At 61.1% G+C, this 15,536-nt stretch overlaps 2 protein-coding genes across 4 annotated transcripts in view; both read left to right on the top strand.

The window, feature by feature from the left end:
• Positions 1 to 4,292, top strand: part of PRPF6 (pre-mRNA processing factor 6) — a 45,638-nt gene extending 41,346 nt beyond the window's left edge. Inside the window, 4 exon segments of the mRNA XM_040638631.1 lie at positions 1,180 to 1,294; positions 3,377 to 3,503; positions 4,041 to 4,068; positions 4,071 to 4,292. Of these exon segments, the coding sequence (XP_040494565.1) occupies positions 1,180 to 1,294; positions 3,377 to 3,503; positions 4,041 to 4,068; positions 4,071 to 4,171 (371 nt within the window). The 3' untranslated portion in view covers positions 4,172 to 4,292.
• Positions 4,293 to 4,391: 99 nt separating this feature from the next.
• On the top strand, positions 4,392 to 9,090 carry CUNH20orf204 (chromosome unknown C20orf204 homolog). Of its 3 annotated transcripts, XM_040638634.1 has the most exons (6): positions 4,392 to 6,605; positions 6,954 to 7,205; positions 7,449 to 7,520; positions 8,043 to 8,318; positions 8,419 to 8,571; positions 8,741 to 9,090. In XM_040638634.1, the coding sequence occupies exons 3-6, from the start codon at positions 7,470 to 7,472 to the stop codon at positions 8,876 to 8,878; spliced, it is 618 nt and encodes a 205-aa protein (XP_040494568.1). In that variant the 5' UTR covers positions 4,392 to 6,605; positions 6,954 to 7,205; positions 7,449 to 7,469; the 3' UTR covers positions 8,879 to 9,090. The 3 variants fall into 3 exon arrangements, with proteins under 3 accessions (XP_040494568.1, XP_040494566.1, XP_040494569.1); XM_040638632.1 differs by lacking the exon at positions 6,954 to 7,205; XM_040638635.1 differs by lacking the exon at positions 4,392 to 6,605 and having other exon boundaries at positions 6,857 to 7,205.
• Positions 9,091 to 15,536: the final 6,446 nt, after the last annotated feature.

Consider the following 15,536-nt stretch of genomic DNA (forward strand, 5'->3'; position numbering starts at 1 on the left):
TCGGCAGGCAGTGGCATTTCCTGAGGAAGTGGGTCTCAGGGTTCAAATGTGCTATTAAAGTGTGTTGTTTGTCAAAGTTTCAGACATTTGAACTACATTTCAGACATTTGAACTACATCTCCAGTCTCGGCGTGGGGAATTTGACTTTGTGTTCTGATGTGCCCCCTTCCTTTTTCTTCTGAAACCTAATTTCCATTATCTTACCGTACGTCTAAACGTACTTGAAGCATGAACACATTTGGAGTACAAAAAAAAAAAAAAATCACCCGTAGGGGCGTCTCGCTGGCTCAGCCGGTGGAGCGTCCGATTCTCGATCTCGCGGTTGTGAGTTCAAGCCCCACGGTGGGTGTAGACATTACTTAAAAAAAAAAAATCACCTGTAGGTCCACTACTGAGAAACTGTTACTTTTAGCTTATGTGTATTATTGCAGCTTCTGTTACCACAGGCAATGGAAGTCCTGCTGTGTTTGGTGTTGTGCCTTGTTTTAAAGCTGAGAGTTTTGGGTTTTTTTTAAAGATTTTATTGATTTGAGACAGAGTGAGCGAGCGAGACAGCACAAGCAGGAGGGAGGGTTGGAGAGAGAGGCAGACTCCCCGCTGAGCAGGGAGCCTAACTTGGGCTTCATCCCAGGACCCTGAGATCATGACCTGAGCTGATGACAGGTGCTTCACTGACTGAGCCATCCAGGCACCCCTAAAGCTGAAAGTTTTGTGAGAATTTTCCATTATCATCAAATCTTCAAGAATGTAAATTTTTTAGTGGCTTCATAGAATGTACCAGTGAGGGTATGCCAGAAGTATACCACTCCCTTGTCGGTCAGTTTGAGTCTTGACTAGCATTTCTGATTGTTTTGTTGTAATAAACCCTTGGATGTGGAATTACAGTTGGTGGGAGTGAACCTTGTAGGTTTCACGTTCTTCCAACCCAGTCACCACTGGAAAGTTGTCCGGCCTGTGCCATCAGGGCCGCTGTGGGGCGGGCGGGGCAGGTGATCAGTGCAGCCTTTGTGGCTGTCTCTACGCAGGCCCCGTGGGCAGACGTGGGAGGTCATAGCCACGGTCTGAGGACCCCTGGTTAGAATCTTAGCAAGCCCCTCTCGGGGTAGCCTGCACATGGACAGGCTATTTCTGAAAGCAGAGGTGGGGTCTGAGTTGTGTGTCCTTGTGTCTGGATTGCAGGTGTCCTGTGGTCTGAAGCCATCTTCCTTGAGGCAAGGCCCCAGAGGAAAACCAAGAGCGTTGATGCCCTGAAGAAGTGTGAGCATGACCCCCACGTCCTCCTGGCTGTGGCTAAGTGAGTGGGGGGGTCCTCGTGGGGTTGCTGACCCTTGGGGACCTGATGGAACCTCTTAGGGTCCTTGGCCACCAGAGCTCCATGATAAAGCACTTTTGCTTTGACCCAAAGCAGGCACATCCCCAGGCAGAGGCCATGCGGACCCGTGCTGCCCTGATAGCCTGGGCTGACCCTGACCCACGGACAGGCAGCTTCCTCTGGGCCCGGCCCCCCTTCCCTCCATCCTGGGCTCCTTCTGATGGGAGTGCTTTCTCCGTCTGTGGCACTTTTCAGTTTACACCTGCACGTGTCTGCAGTTGTAGGAGACAAACTTGCTGACGTTGGTCCACACAGAATTGAAGTAATAAGCAAAGCAAAGGGCTCTAAGCAAGGAAGTTGTTTTTCTTGTGTGAGAGTAGAAAGCAGACATCCTCACCGTGGTGTCCTCAGGGACAGTCCAGGGTCTGTCGGTCAGGCCCAGTCAGCCTGCCTGGGGGTGCAGAGATGGAGGTGCCGGAGACCATCCTTCCTTTAGGGTGCGTGATCCCAGGAGCAAGAGGTCAGCCAGTGACCTCACACCATCAGCTCGAGTGTCGGGGGCTGGGTCAGGGGTTCCGTGGGGAGGCATGTGGTGTGCAGGGTGCAGGAGGAAGCCGGGGGCCTTGGGAAGATCGAGTGACATTGTGGCTGAGAGCAGGGTGGGGGTTGGGTGTGTTCAGAGGAGGTGGGAGGTGACCAGTGTGTTTGAGGTGGAGGGCCATCAGGAAGAGCCTGGGCCGGGCTCCTGGGACTGCTGCTCAGGCCTCACCTCGGGGAGGCGGCGTGTGGCCCAGGAGCTCCCGTGCGCTGCTGTTGCTGCCTGAGCCGGGGTCGGGCCCACCCCTGAGGTAAGCCCAGGTGGCGCTGGCCCCACTTCTCAGGCCCCACTTCTCAGGTCCTGCAGGACCCCTCTCCAGCTGCTGCGAGGCCCAGGGCGCTGCACATGGAGGCTTCCTACTGGCTCCAGAGGCTCCTGAGGCCCAGCTCGGGCCCGTCTAGGGCCCCCTCCCTCCTGCCCTGTGCTTCCGCCTCCCAGAATGACTGTTATGTATGATACTCTGATAGGGCGGCCATAAAACCTCGTAAAAGGCTTTGCTAAAGTAAATAAGTCACTCCTTGCTGTTCCCAGGTTGGTGTTCTGTGTACCTGCTATCTGGGTTTGTGCTCTTTAAGTCATAGTTTATCTAACACCAAGCAATTAAGAATACCACAAGGCTTAAAAAACAATCAGGCTATCAGGGCACGCAGTGTCACTGCGTGCTGTAACAGACTGGCCCAAGCAGCTGCGCTGAATGGCGGGTTCATGCTGCGGGGGCTGCTGGGGACGGTGGAGCTAGGTGGAGAGCTCCCCAGAGCCCCAGGCTGTCAGAGGCTCACCCCACTGCCCTGCCCACCTCCTGCTGTCACGGGTGTGTCGGCGACGGGCTCATGGGTCCTTCATTTGCTTTCTGACCGTCCTCCCTTGTGGCTTCTAGCGTGGGCCTGGTGTTTAGGTACCTCTGTCTGCTGTGGGTCCAAGTTCCTGGTGCTGACCTGAGGCCCATCTTGTCAGTGTTGGCTGGGTCCTCCTGGAGGCTGCCAGGGGTGGGCAGAATGATCTAGAAGTTGTCTATCGAGGAGCAGGTTGAAACTTCACTTTCTCTCAACGAAGTCTTAATTTAACTTTTTGTCAGGTTTACTTTCATCCTCTTGTATTTTACCAAGAGGAAAAAAATAAAGGAGTTTGAAGTTCTTGCTCTGTGTGGACTTTTTAAGAAACAGCTGTTTAGGCCCTTGAAGGACAGTTGCAGGTTAGTGACCTGGAGCAATACCCAGGGAGCCAGGCCCCATTCCTCGGCCCTCCTGTTGGGAGCCCCGGGGCTCGCCAGGGAGAGGAGCAAACTCTGTGCCAGCCGCAGCAGGGGCTGGGCCCACGGTCCACCTCCTGCATAGACATGCGGCAGCCGGAGGCAGCCAGGGCTGGGCCACGCCCAGGTCCTCTGTGGCTTGTGCTGGCCAGCAACCCTCTGGCCGCATGAGCTGGGGCCATTTACTCTGGGTGCCTGTGCTTATGCTTCTGGACAGGCTGTTCTGGAGTGAGCGGAAGATCACCAAGGCCAGGGAGTGGTTCCACCGCACGGTCAAGATCGACTCAGACCTGGGGGATGCCTGGGCCTTCTTCTACAAGTTTGAGTTGCAGCACGGCACAGAGGTGAGGTGCTGTAGACGGCGGCTGGTGACTGGGGTGTGGGATCACAGTAGAAATGGGGGTGGGGTTCAAGCCCTGAGGATTGACCTTGTGCCCGGGCGAGTTCTGTCCTACTCCACACGAGCCCGGGGGCGATGTGTAGGGGAGCCTGGGGAGCAGCCACCCCCGCCCCACAGTGCTAAATATTGTCAAGAGTTGTGCTTGTGGGGGTGCGGGTGACCAGGCTGTCCTGGGGTCCCCACAGGAAGTGGGAGCTGTGCCACGTGGAATCTGGGCAACTCCCTGTTCAGAGAAGGCAGGCTCGGGGCACTCGTGTGAGGCAAAGACGTGAGGACTTGACTTGGCTCAGCACCTGTGTGCTGAAGTGAGCTCCTGGGAGGGTCCATGCAGTGGGGCTGTCTTGAGAAATACACCTGAAAGACACCTCTGCCCTCTTGCCCGCCAGGCCTGGGGCTGTGGGGCTGGGTGAGCACGGTGGGGCAAGCAGGAGGGGCCACCTGGGAGAAGCCCTGACTCAAGTGCCCTCTGGTCCCTGCCCAGGAGCAGCGGGAGGAGGTGAGGAGGCGCTGTGAGAGCTGTGGTGCGCCGTGTCCAAGGACATCGCGAACTGGCAGAGGAAGATTGGGGAGATCCTTGTGCTGGTGGCAGCCCACATCAGGAACACCTTCTGATTGTCCAGTCCGTTGGGGTGTGGTCCTTGGGGCAGCACGTGGAGGGGTGTGTGGTAGAGAGGGGTGGGGGGAGGGGCCCTGAGCTGTCCGTCCTGCTCTTCAATTAAAAGCTTTCCAGGTAGTGTGTCTGGGTTGGTGCCCTGCTGGTTTTCTCTGCACCCCGACGCCCCCAGGAGCAGACTTGCGTTTGCAGCCCCAGTCGGCTCACTGGGGTTCTTGCTTTCAAGGGGACCGCTTGCAGACAGCGTGTATCCCGCTGTGCCTCCTTGGGACTCTGTGAGAAGGGGCTGGGCAGCTCATGTTCTGGGAACAGCTGGGACAGGCTCTCCTGGTGACTCATTTATCCCCTCTGGGTGGGGGGCATCTCACAGGTCTGCCCACCAGGATTGGTGACTCTCCTGAGTGAGTGCAAACAGTGGGCTCAGCTTCCTAAATTGCCTCCCAAAATGTGTTGCTAAGGGGTCACTGGGAGGCCCCTCGGGTGTGTGTTGAAGGGGAATGTTGCCAGGAAGAGATTTTCTCACATTTGCACGTGAATTTATTTTTGCTAATTTATAACCAGAAGCTTTCTTCTAAAGCATTTGTAACTGCCTTTATCTCTGGATTGAAAAATGCATAACTGGGGAGTCTTAGCGTATTCTCACTGTGGATGCTGTGTGAGGACAAAGGCCTTCCTCAAGCTGTGGACTCCTGTATGTGTGTCCAGCTGGAAACCAGCGGATTCTCTCAGAAGGGCTGTGTCGGCCGCGGCTGCAGACATGTGGCCAGAGGCCGTGGGCTGTCGGGAGGCCGTGGGCCAGGGAGAAGAGATGCTAATTGTTCCATACGGTGTGGAGAAGAGTAGCTGGCAGCTGTCCCCACACGTTCAGTAACGAGAAGATTCCAGAGCGGCCCCTCGGTACCTCTTGGTGTCCCGTGACACCGATGAGAGGGCCTGTGGTGGGGCTCAGTCACTGACCCACGGCTTGGCCCTCCCCAGGCAGCCCAGGTTGGGGAGTGCTTGCCTCGACGGCAGCAACTGAGGCACGGGCAGCTTTGCCTCGAGGGTGCAGGCCCTGCTGGGTCCACCTCTGATGCTCTGGGAGCCACAAGGGCGCTGCCAGCCCAGAGCAGGTGGCAGACCACCCGTGTGGCCTGGATCCCACTCACAGACGTGAATGTGGAAATGCTTCCTCTGCTTCTCATCCCGACGTGGGCCAGGCCTGAGAAGCAGTGCGGGGAGGCTCACAGGGTCTTCGCTGAGACTTAGGGGTCTCATTCCATCTCTGGGAGGAGGCAGGAGGGATCCTGCCTGTTACACTGAAGATGGAGTCCTTAAGCTTGAGGAGCTTGAAAGCCAGCCCGTTCCACACAGACCTAGAAACGAAGCCCCAGGCAGGAACAGTGCCCTGAGCTGGACGTGGCTTCCCCCTGCACTCCTCTGACCTCGCTGTCAGGTGAGGCCTTCTGCAGAGCCCTTGGAAAGTTCCAGAGCATTGGGATCGTCCAGTGTGAATGTCTTCTCCTTTGCACGGGGCTGTTTGCTCTGAGGTGGTGAAACTGCTTTTCTCCCTAGGAAAAATGAACCTTAGCTTTTCTTCAGCTGACCTTCCTTCAGTGCCGGCTCAAGGCAAGTTAGCTTCCGGAGGCTGTCCTTGTTCTGAGGTGCTGGCTGTGGGGGTGACCACCCGGGCACTGCCAGGCAGGGGTGTAGTGGCCCAGCTCCCGGAGAGCCTGTTTGGGCGGGTGGCCTTGACCTCCCCCCACAGAAGACCCCCTCAGCCTAGGAGGGCTGAGTGGCAGGAGGAGCCTGAGAAGTCCCACCTGCACCTGGGACCTGCTGGGGCAGGACCCCCCCAGACGTCAGGGTGCAGGGGCTGGTGGCTGTGGTGGGGCTTAGGTCCAGCTCCCCTGGTTCTGCCGGCAGCCAGTTTCCCAGAAGAGGCAGCACCTACTGGCCACTGAGGAAGGCCCCTGTGGAGGGGTGCAGGCAGGCAGGCCACTGGCTGCTTCTGGTTGCCCACCCCCCTCACCAGCTGGGTCCTGCCCTGTCCGCCGGACACACCACCCCCTCCCCAGCAGTGCATATCTTCCTGGGGCTGATGGCTCGATCCAAGCCCCACTGGATGGGAAGAGAGCCTGCAGCTGCTGGGCTCCAGGGTCAGGTTAATTGAAGAAGCAATTGGATAGGAGGTAGGGAGAGGGAGGGGGTAGGGCTGGGATCCTGGGGCCTCCCTCCTGCTCCCTCCCTCCTCTGCTCAGAGGAGCCAACTTCAAAAGCCTTGTCTGCCTGCCGCCAGCCCGCCCTGCTGCAGCCTGTCCTGGGAAGCCCTGTTGGCCAGGCTTGGAGCAGGAGGTCCTGGACTGGCAGCCACACTCCCTACCTGAGGACCCAGGATCATATGCAAGGCCCACTGGCAGGAGTGAAGGAGGGCCTCGCCCTGAGAGGCCCATGGTGAGCGGCATTGGGCCATCAGGGAGGGGGCTCACCCACGGCCACTGAGGGTTTGGGAGTGAGCATAGCCCAGGGGAGGCTGCGTGACGTTCCATGCCCTACTGGGAAATCCCCTGTGGTTCCCTTCACCTCAGCGTGGAGGGCCGGGCCCTGGGTGCTCTTGCCTGTTGTTCCCGGCAGTGGGGGGGCGGTGGGGAGTGTGGGGTTGGAGGGGGCTGCTGGGCCGTCCAAGTCAGCCTCCTGGTGCCAGGGCTGCCCTGTCCCTGGCTGGGCTGGGAGACGGGCAGGCCTTCCTAGGAGCACCTGGGCAGCTGGCGTAGCTACCCCACGTGGATCTTCTCTCTCCAGCACCCACAGCCCTTGCTCTGGCTGTGACCTCTCACCCGCTGGGCATGCCTGGGGGCATGTGTGAGGAGGGGTGGCGGCAAATCGCATCTGCCCCTCCTGCCAGCGCTGCACCCCAGGTCTCCGTGCTGGTCGGGGTGCGGCTCAGTCAGCCTCCCCTCCCAGGGCTGGGAAGCAGAGTCGAGTCCTGCGTCTCGCTGGCTTCACACGATTAACTTTCCAGTCGCTGTTTGACTCCAGCCTGGGGGCCTGAGGGTGGGTGTGTGGCCAGGGTCTGGGAACTAGCTGCTCTCTCTCTGATGTTTGGGCTTTTGGGAGGGGGTGGGCTTCTCCCCAAGCCAGTCCTTTCTGGAGGGGGAGGCCTGTAGAAGGAATGTCTGGTGGGGCACAATGTGGCCCCTTCCTCCCTTGCCTCTGGGGGTTTCCCCAAGCCTTCCCCTCCCAGAGGTGTGTGGCCTTGAGCTCTGAGCCCTCACCCCTGTCCTGGTTGGGCTGTAGGTGCAGGGGATCCCATTTCCCATGGCTGTGAGAGCTGGTTGTGGCAGATGCATTGATGAGGAGTGGGAGCAGGTCAGTTCTGCCCCTGCTGTGGGGACCCAGAAGTGAGCAGTGTTCTGGGGAGCAGGGGGTGCTCCTCAGGAGGAGAGCCTGACTGGTGGGGTTTGTGTCAGGGAAGTGTGGGGATGAGTTAGGGCACGGCCAGGGGAGAGGCCGTACCCCTGGATCGAGGTCAGCCCTGCCCCACGGTCTTCTGGGCTCTTGGCCCCATGCTCCTGCCTCTGGAGCCCCCCGTCTCCTTCCTGGCCCTTCAGGGCTCAGTGGGCCTGCCTTCCCAGCACCCCCCCATCATTCACCCCTCAGGTCTCTGCATCGAGCATTGAGCTGTCTGGTTTGCAGGCCTACTGTCTGTCCTCCTGCTAGACCCATGCCTCGATCATGAATGGCACAGTGACATCTCCACTGTATACCAGCCCGGGGATTCCCTGGTGGTTGTCCTAGGGGCTGTCCAAAGCAGATTGCCTGAGGGGTTGCTGTAGGGGAGGCCCCCTCCACAGGCCTGGGACCCCTTCCCTGACCCAGTGTCCCTTCCAGGTGCCTCCCAAGCCTGTACTCTGGGCGCTCCTGCTGGCTCTGCTGGGTCTTGTGCCTGGCCAGGCAGGGCTCCGTGCCTGCAGCGTCCCTGACGTGCTCCGCCACTACCGTGCGGTCATCTTTGAGGACCTGCAGGCCGCTGTGAGGCAGGGTGGGCCAGGGGCAGAGTGGACGGGGCCGGGCTCCCCAGACCTCCATTTCACTCAGAAAAACCTGACTGGAGCTGCAGCCCCCGGATGGCAGGGTCGGGTGGGAGCTTCCTGCAGTGCCCAGAAGGTATGGAGGAGACGCCCCCACCCATGCCCTCTGGTGCCCTCTCGAGGCCTCCCCATAGGGCTCTTCCCCCAACTCCCATTTTCCTCCCTTCCTTCCCCAGGAGCACAGTATCCTCCTGTCCATTGCGTCCCTGGGTCGGACCATGCGCATGGTAGTGGCTCGGGGCCGCCGTGGGGCGCTGGAGAAAGCTGCGTGGACCGTAGCCTTGCGCACCGAAGCGGTGATGCGGCGCCATTGCTGGATGCTGCGCCAGGTGGGGGGGGGGGAGCAGACCCGGGTCCCTCCTCTGCCACAGGCGCCCCCCACCTCCCACTGCGCCTCCTACGGCCCCACCGTGTCACCATCCGGGAGCTCCAGGGGCTAGACGCAAACTTGGGGTGGCAGGGACCGTGGCCACTCGCTGACCGTCCCGTCTCCAACAGCGGAGCCGGTGGCCCAAGAGGCGCCCTCCCCGGCGTCGCAGCAGCAGGAGGCGGCTCCTACTGCGCGCCCTGGAAGCCGTCGCCACCTGCTGGGAGAAACTCTTCGCGCTGCGTGCGGCGGCCACGGAGGGCGCCTAGCGCGCGTCCTGCGCGGGCCCCACAACAGCCGGCGGGGCCGCGGAGCCTGGGAACGAGCTTCGTTTTGTGACGACCGCGGTCTCTCCCTCTTGTTGGCTTACCGCTGGGTCCCGGCCCCTCCCTTGTCGTGGCCCGCGCTCCTCGGAGGGCCCTGGACCTGGAGATGATGCTCCAGGCACCAAGCCAGGACTCAATAAACTGCCGGTGCTGCGGTCTGGTCTTCTTCCCTTCGCCCGCTGGCGGTGGGGCCGGCCGCCCCCGGGTCGGTGCTTGGGATGGGAGCCGGCACCCGCTAGGGGAGCCAGCCCCCCCCGCCCCCCCTGGAGGAGGACCGGGGCGCTGCGCTCCCAGCCTTGGGCAGCAGGGGGCGGCCCGGGACGCTGGACAGGACTCCCCTTCTCAGTGGGCAGCTCCAGGCTGAGGGGGGGGGGGAGGCTCTAGCAGGCCCTGAAATGTCCGGTATCCGTCCTGCTCCACTCTGGAATGGGGGAAGGGGTGGAAATGGAGGGGAAGGGAAGGCTGAGCTTTGTGAATTCAGAGCAAAACAACCGGATAAAGGAAACGGGCCTGAAGGGAAGCCAGAGTCGCTGGCCCTGGCTGCAAGTGGGGCCAGGCCATTTCCTGCGGCCCTGGGAGGGGTGTCCACGGCCCCCTCTGTGGACCCGGAGAGGCTGGTCAGGGATGGACAATCTCGTGCTCTAGGACCGTAGGTTTGCTTGGCAGGGTGCTGGGCTATCCTGGACTCCCCAGCCTACAGCTGCATAGACCTGGGTGTCCTTGGCCCGCTCCCCAATCACAGCTGATGGAGGAGGGAGAGTGGGGCAAGTAGAGAGAGCCCCTGGCCAAAGAGGGTACCTGGTGGACTGAACACCCATCACACTCCTCTCTGCCAGGTGGATGGGCCCGGGAGGCACCAGAGCAGGCCTTCCCTCTGGGGTATCCCGGCAGAACAGAGGCAAGCCGCGGATGCAGAAGGGCCTTTGTGGTGGGGCAGTCAGCACTGGCACAAGATTAAGAACTAGAGAAGCTGACCTTGACCCAGCTCCCCCCATACATGTGTTAACACGCTCAGTCTGTGCAACAGGAACTGCTGTCCCTGATGAGACCGACGCCCTGGGAGGTTATCCCTTGTCCCAAATCACACAGCCAGGAAGCGTAAGAGCTGGGGTAAGACCTGGGCCCTGAGCATGGTTACACCTCATGTGTGCCCCGTGCACAGGACGGGGAACCAAGCTTCCCGGACCTCAGCGTGCACTCGGTCACCTGCTGCCACGGTGCGCAGCTGCCCCGGGGGCCCTGCCGTGGGCATGAGGGGACACGGACGGTGCAGGCTCTGCAAGCGCCCCGGGAGCGTTCCACTGCTCTGGTCTCTGTGGCACGTGCTCCATGCGTGTGCCACAGTATGGACTGGGCTGGTGTGGGGGCTCCGGCTGGGGCTAAAGGACACGGAAGGAGGCTCCGCTCGGCTGAGGAAGCGGCATGGGCGTGGAGGGCTAAGCTGAGAAGGGACACTGGAGTCTGGGTCAGGAAAGATCCCCGTGCCTTTCGTGGAGATGCTGTGTGGGGGCTGAGGCTGCAGGAGGTGGGCTGAATGTGGAGGCATGAGGAGTGATCCAGGCAATGCCAGGGTCCTGGCCTGAGTGCCCGGACACGTCCTCGTGCCGGACGTGGAGAAAGCTGGTAGAGGAGCGGACCTGTGCGGTGCCGCTCCTGTCGCTGGGCTCCTCAGCCTGGGTCCTTGCCTGCATGTCCAGGTGGGAGGAAAAGGCCCAGTTTGGTTGGAGCATAAGGTGTGGGGCCACTGAGTTGAAGGCTGAAGGCCAGGGGTGTGGGTTCAGGGACAGGAGGGGGCAGGCTCTCTGTGGAGGCCCCCACCCTGCTCCTGTTTCCCCAGGGGCTCCTTGCACTTAGATCTGACCCAGACCCAGAGCCCGTGGGGACAGTACTCCTCTCCTAGTGGCATCTGAGCATAGCCTCCTGGGCCGTCAGGCCTGCTGCCCACCCGCAGCACCCCCTCTCCGCTGCTGAGAGCAGCCGGGCTGTCCTGGGGAGATGTGGGTGGGCAGTAGGGCAGCCCCTCCACCCACCAATGCCTGAGGACAGTTCAGATGAACAGCAGCTTGGGGTAGGGGGCGGTAGGAGGGGGAGCAGAGGCCTCAGAGTTTTGGGGACATGATCCCTGGGTCCTAGACCACGACCACAGGAATAGGCACTCTGACCCGTCTGGTAGTGTGTGAGTGAGCACACACAGATGCTGAGGGGCTGCCCGTGAGTATGTGCACACAGATGTGTGTGTCCTTGACCTATCCAGCCCCCTGCCTGGCAGAGCCCCCTCTCTCAGGCAGCCCTCCTGAAGTCCTGTCCCCATATCTCACACCACTGTCTGTATCAGTTTCCTAGGGCTGCTGTGACAACACAGTGTGTGTCTTAACACAGCAACAGCTTCCTCCCTCACAGTTCTGGAGACTGGAAGTCCAGAAGCATCGTCATGGGCTGTGCTCCTCCTGGGCCAAGTGCACGCTGGCTTCCTAGGGCTGCTGCAGGCTCAGGTGAGCCCAGCCCACGCCCCCCCTTCACGTGGCCTCCTTCTTACGAGGGTCTTTGCCACTGGGCTGAGGGCCACCTGAGTGATCCAGGGTGATCACACCTCAGGATCTTGAGTCGCATCTGCGAGACCCTTTTTGCTAAATAAGCTCCCGCCCACGGGCTCCGGGAGGTGGAACTCTCTCTCCTGGGGCCACCGTCCCACCACAGCCACGTGGTTGCTGACGCAGGACGGCGGCAAGTTGGGCCTCTGGCTCCCGGGACAAAGTTCACTTGTCCAGGGTTGGGATATCCCAACCAGACCAGGCCTGGGGGCAGGAGAGAGCCACAGTGACATGCCCAGATACAGAGAGCAGAGGGAAAGCAGGGGTGCCCGCCCAGACCCATGGTGTTCGCTAGCGTGTTCAGCGCCGAGACCCCCTTTGTGGCTTGTTCTCAGGAACCGCTGGGTGGATCCAACCAGAACCAGCGGGATGGAGGGACATGACTGGAGACAGAGCCGTGGGCCCGTGCTGCATGTCCCTCCTTGCTGAGGTCTGGGGCATGTGGCCTGAGCCTGGTTCTCCCCCATAAAACAGGGTTTCTGGGGCACGCGCGTGGTCGGGTTAGGGCCCGCACCCAGTGGTGTCCTGTCCAGTGCCTGTGCTTCCTCAGCTGCTTCCGGGGGGTGGGGGCTGGGTCCCAGAAGGAGGGGCCGTGCCAGGGTGGTAGATGGGGCCGCAGGGCATGGGCCAGGGTTGTGCAACTTCCTGAAGCCAGGGAGCCAGACCCCCCATGTGCAGCGCCAAAAGGAGGGGGCCAGGCCGACTTTGAAGGGTAGCCTGTGTCCCACAGCCTCCCCAGACTGGGAGCCTTTGAAAGAACATCTGGAACACGGGCGACTGGCAAACTAGACTCTGGATTTGAAAACCAAAACGTTAATCCTGACTTTGCCGCTTGTGTGTTCCCCACCCCCGCACACATGCTCCCCTCTCCCCACCCCCACTTCCTACCTCTGCCTCTTTGCAGGCTGCCGAAACACATGGGGCGGGGTCCGTGCCAGCCCAGCGTGCTGACCCTTCTGAGGGCCGCCTGCCTCTGCCCCGCCCGGCGCCTCCCTCCACGTGCCCTCCCTCCACGTCTCGCCCCACCAGGCAGCCTGACTGAGCCGGGGGAGCTGGTGGGAAAGATGAGTGTCTGCCGTGCCTAGACCCCGGACAGATGCGCTCCCATGCTCCTGGGGCCGTGGCTGTGGGACAGGATGTGAGTTAGCCGGGCCCGCATCTGGCGCTGGGCGCCGAGAAGGCCCGGGGCCACGCGCAGGCTGGGAGGAAGCACCTGCTCCCAGACCTGAAGGGTGGGCTGGCCTTGCCTGGCACGTGGCCCTTGCCTGTGAGTCTGCCTGTGGGGTCTCCCGGCCTGCAGGTGTGCAAGGAGGCGGCCTGCACCATCTGTGGGTGGTGTGGGAACAAACAAGGCCCCCACTCCAGGAAACAAAGCAAATACTGGGGGGTGGGGGTGTATGCCAGGTGCCTCGGCCCATTGTCCCTGCCAGAGGCCTGCAGGACCCTGGGGGGCTCCCAGGGACGGTCCCCATCCTGTCCCCTCCCTAGGAAAAGACGCAGCTTTGTAAACACAGAAGCAAACAACAACCACCATCCCCCCAAACCCAGTGAAGCCCACCTGCCCAGCCTTCCTCCCAAGAACCAGCAGGGATTCCACACTGGCTGGGGGAAGTTAGTCCTTGTTTTGGGGGGAAATGGGAAGGTCAGGACCTGGGAAGGGGAGTGTATGGTGGGGGAGGTGGGCCAGCCTGGGATTGGACACTGGCCCCTGGGCCACCTCTGGGCCGTGGGTGATGGTGGTTTTTTTTTTTTAAGTTTACTTTTTTTTAGTAATCCCTACATCCAACATGGGGCTTGAATTCACGACCCGGAGATCAAGAGTCGCAGGCTCTTCCCACTGAGCCTGCCGGGTGTCCCTGAGCTGTGTCTCGATGGGACCTCTGCTCACATCTGGGGAGCGGCACAGCCTGGCTCCCAGGGGTCCTGTCACTGGCCTTCTCGCCTCCATAGCCCACTTGTGACCATCATTGCCTGGTGGGGAGGTGGCCAGGGCTCCTCGCCAGGTGAGCAGGCCCCGTCCTCTGGTCGCGCCCTGCATCCCCTACTGGCCGGTGCGGGGCGTGAGGCCAGGGGTCCCCGGCTGTGGCCCAAGATAAGCGCCGCGCCCGCGGCCGTTTCCTGCACTTCCTCGCAGCACCGCCGCCGGCACCCCTTCCTGTTTTCTTGGGCGCAGGCTGGCAGGAGCGTGGGATAGGGGGCGGGGTCCTGCTGCACAGGTTTGGTAGCGAGAGCTGGGGAACAGGTCGTGGGGCATGAGGCAGGGTGGTGGGGGACAAAGCGGGGTCGCAGGAGGCATGTGGAGGGCGGGGAGCTCCCACCATGCCGAGCTGGCCTGTTGCATCTAGCCTTGCTTCCAGGCAGGGCGAGAGGTGGGGAGGGAGTCCGAGCGGGCCTGTGGACACAGTGAGGAGGAGGCTTGGCATTCCCACCGCTCTCTCGTCAGTCCTGGGCCAGGGATTCCCACACACCTGTCCAAGACTCTCCGTGGACTGAAGCCTTGTCCTTGCCCCCCCACCCCCCAGCCTGGGGCAGGAGTGGGGTAGGCTGGGTGGAGGATTGAGCCTTGGGCTTGGCTGTTGGGTTTGCGGGTCTGCTGCTCTGGACTCCCCCTCTGGGAGCAGCTGCTCTGGGGTATGGCGCTAATGTGCTTAGCCTACCTGCTCAGACCCTGCCATTAGAGACAGAAAACTATGTAATTTTAATGAAAACATATGTCCACACAAAACCTTTGTACACGAATGTTCACTGCAGCATTATTCACCTCGAAAAACAGGGAGACGATCTCAGCGCCCGTCGGTTGGGGTGGTCTCATCACACAGAGGAATATTACTCAGCCTTGCAGAGGAATGAGGGACCAACATCGTGGATGAACCTTGAAAACGTTACGCTCAGTGAACAAAGCCGCATTCAAAATCCATGTATTGTATGATTTCATTTCTGTGAAATGTCCACAACAGGCCAACCACAGAGAAGGGGGCTGGAGGCGAGGAGGGCTGGGGGGCCACCCCCACAAGTGAGGAGATGGGAGAACGTTGGAATGAGAGGCACGGAGGCCACACAGCCCCACACACTTCTCTCCAAGTACTAGATCCACTGACCTTGATGCCAAAATCCTACTTAGGTTTTGTAGAATGTGAGCTGAGTGGCTGGATGGCCTAGAGTGCTTGTCCAGTTGAGTGGGGGTGCTGCAGGCCCATCCCTGCCTGCCCAGCATGGCCTCGTTGGGGTCGGGCGTATGAGCACAGCCTTGGCCCTGCTGTGTCTCTTGGTAGGCTCTGTGGCTCGTGGTGCGTGTCGTGTCCCCAGGTGTGTCTCAGGGGATGAGCACGTCTATGGGGAGAGGGTGCACTTAACCTGCTCCCAGCCCCAGCCTCCCTGACCTCCTCCCCTGGGCTGTTTGCTGGGGAGGGTTCGACACCTGGGCCCAGGTCCTTCCAGGTCCAGTCTGGGTCCTGGGCGTGGGAGCTGAGGCCTGTGCCAGGCAGGGCTGCTAGAACTTCCCACCAGGCGCTAGGCCACCAGGGTCTGTTCCTGGCCAGCCTGACTCAGCGGGAGCTGGGGGTGGGGACTTCCCTTCTCTGACCCTCCTGGAAGCAGGTGGGTGGAGCCAGGCAGGGGAGCGGTGGGAAACCTGACCCAGGGCTGGAGCCACCCAGGCCCCGGTGGGGCGGGAGGGGGCGGGGAGCTGTGGTTCTGCCCAGGACGGCTGCTCTGTCCAGACAGGGCAAAGCCAGGCCCCTTGGAGAGCTCCCTAGGCAGGGCACGGGGCAGGGGTCCTTTGAGGAGACCCCTACCCACCCTTCCTGTGCCGGCCCACCACTGCTGAGGAGCTGCTATTGGAAACAGCTGCTCTCTGTGGGAGGCCCTCTCATGTTCTGATTCTGCTCCTGGACTCCCCCAGCCCCTGGCGATGGGGACTTCTCCAAACCCGGCCCCCCACTGGCCTCCTGCTGTGCCAGAGGGGCTTCCAGGCAGCAAGCCCCTCTGCCTTCTCCCTACTGACCCCAAGG

Source organism: Ursus maritimus, unplaced genomic scaffold, assembly GCF_017311325.1.
Source record: "Ursus maritimus isolate PB19 unplaced genomic scaffold, ASM1731132v1 scaffold_22, whole genome shotgun sequence".
Taxonomy (NCBI): domain Eukaryota; kingdom Metazoa; phylum Chordata; class Mammalia; order Carnivora; family Ursidae; genus Ursus; species Ursus maritimus.

Coding starts and splice junctions, on each gene's coding strand:
- CUNH20orf204 (XM_040638632.1), top strand. Junction 8,319..8,418: donor CTTCCTGCAGTGCCCAGAAG/GTATGGAGGAGA, acceptor TTCCTTCCCCAG/GAGCACAGTATCCTCCTGTC. Junction 8,572..8,740: donor ATTGCTGGATGCTGCGCCAG/GTGGGGGGGGGG, acceptor CGTCTCCAACAG/CGGAGCCGGTGGCCCAAGAG.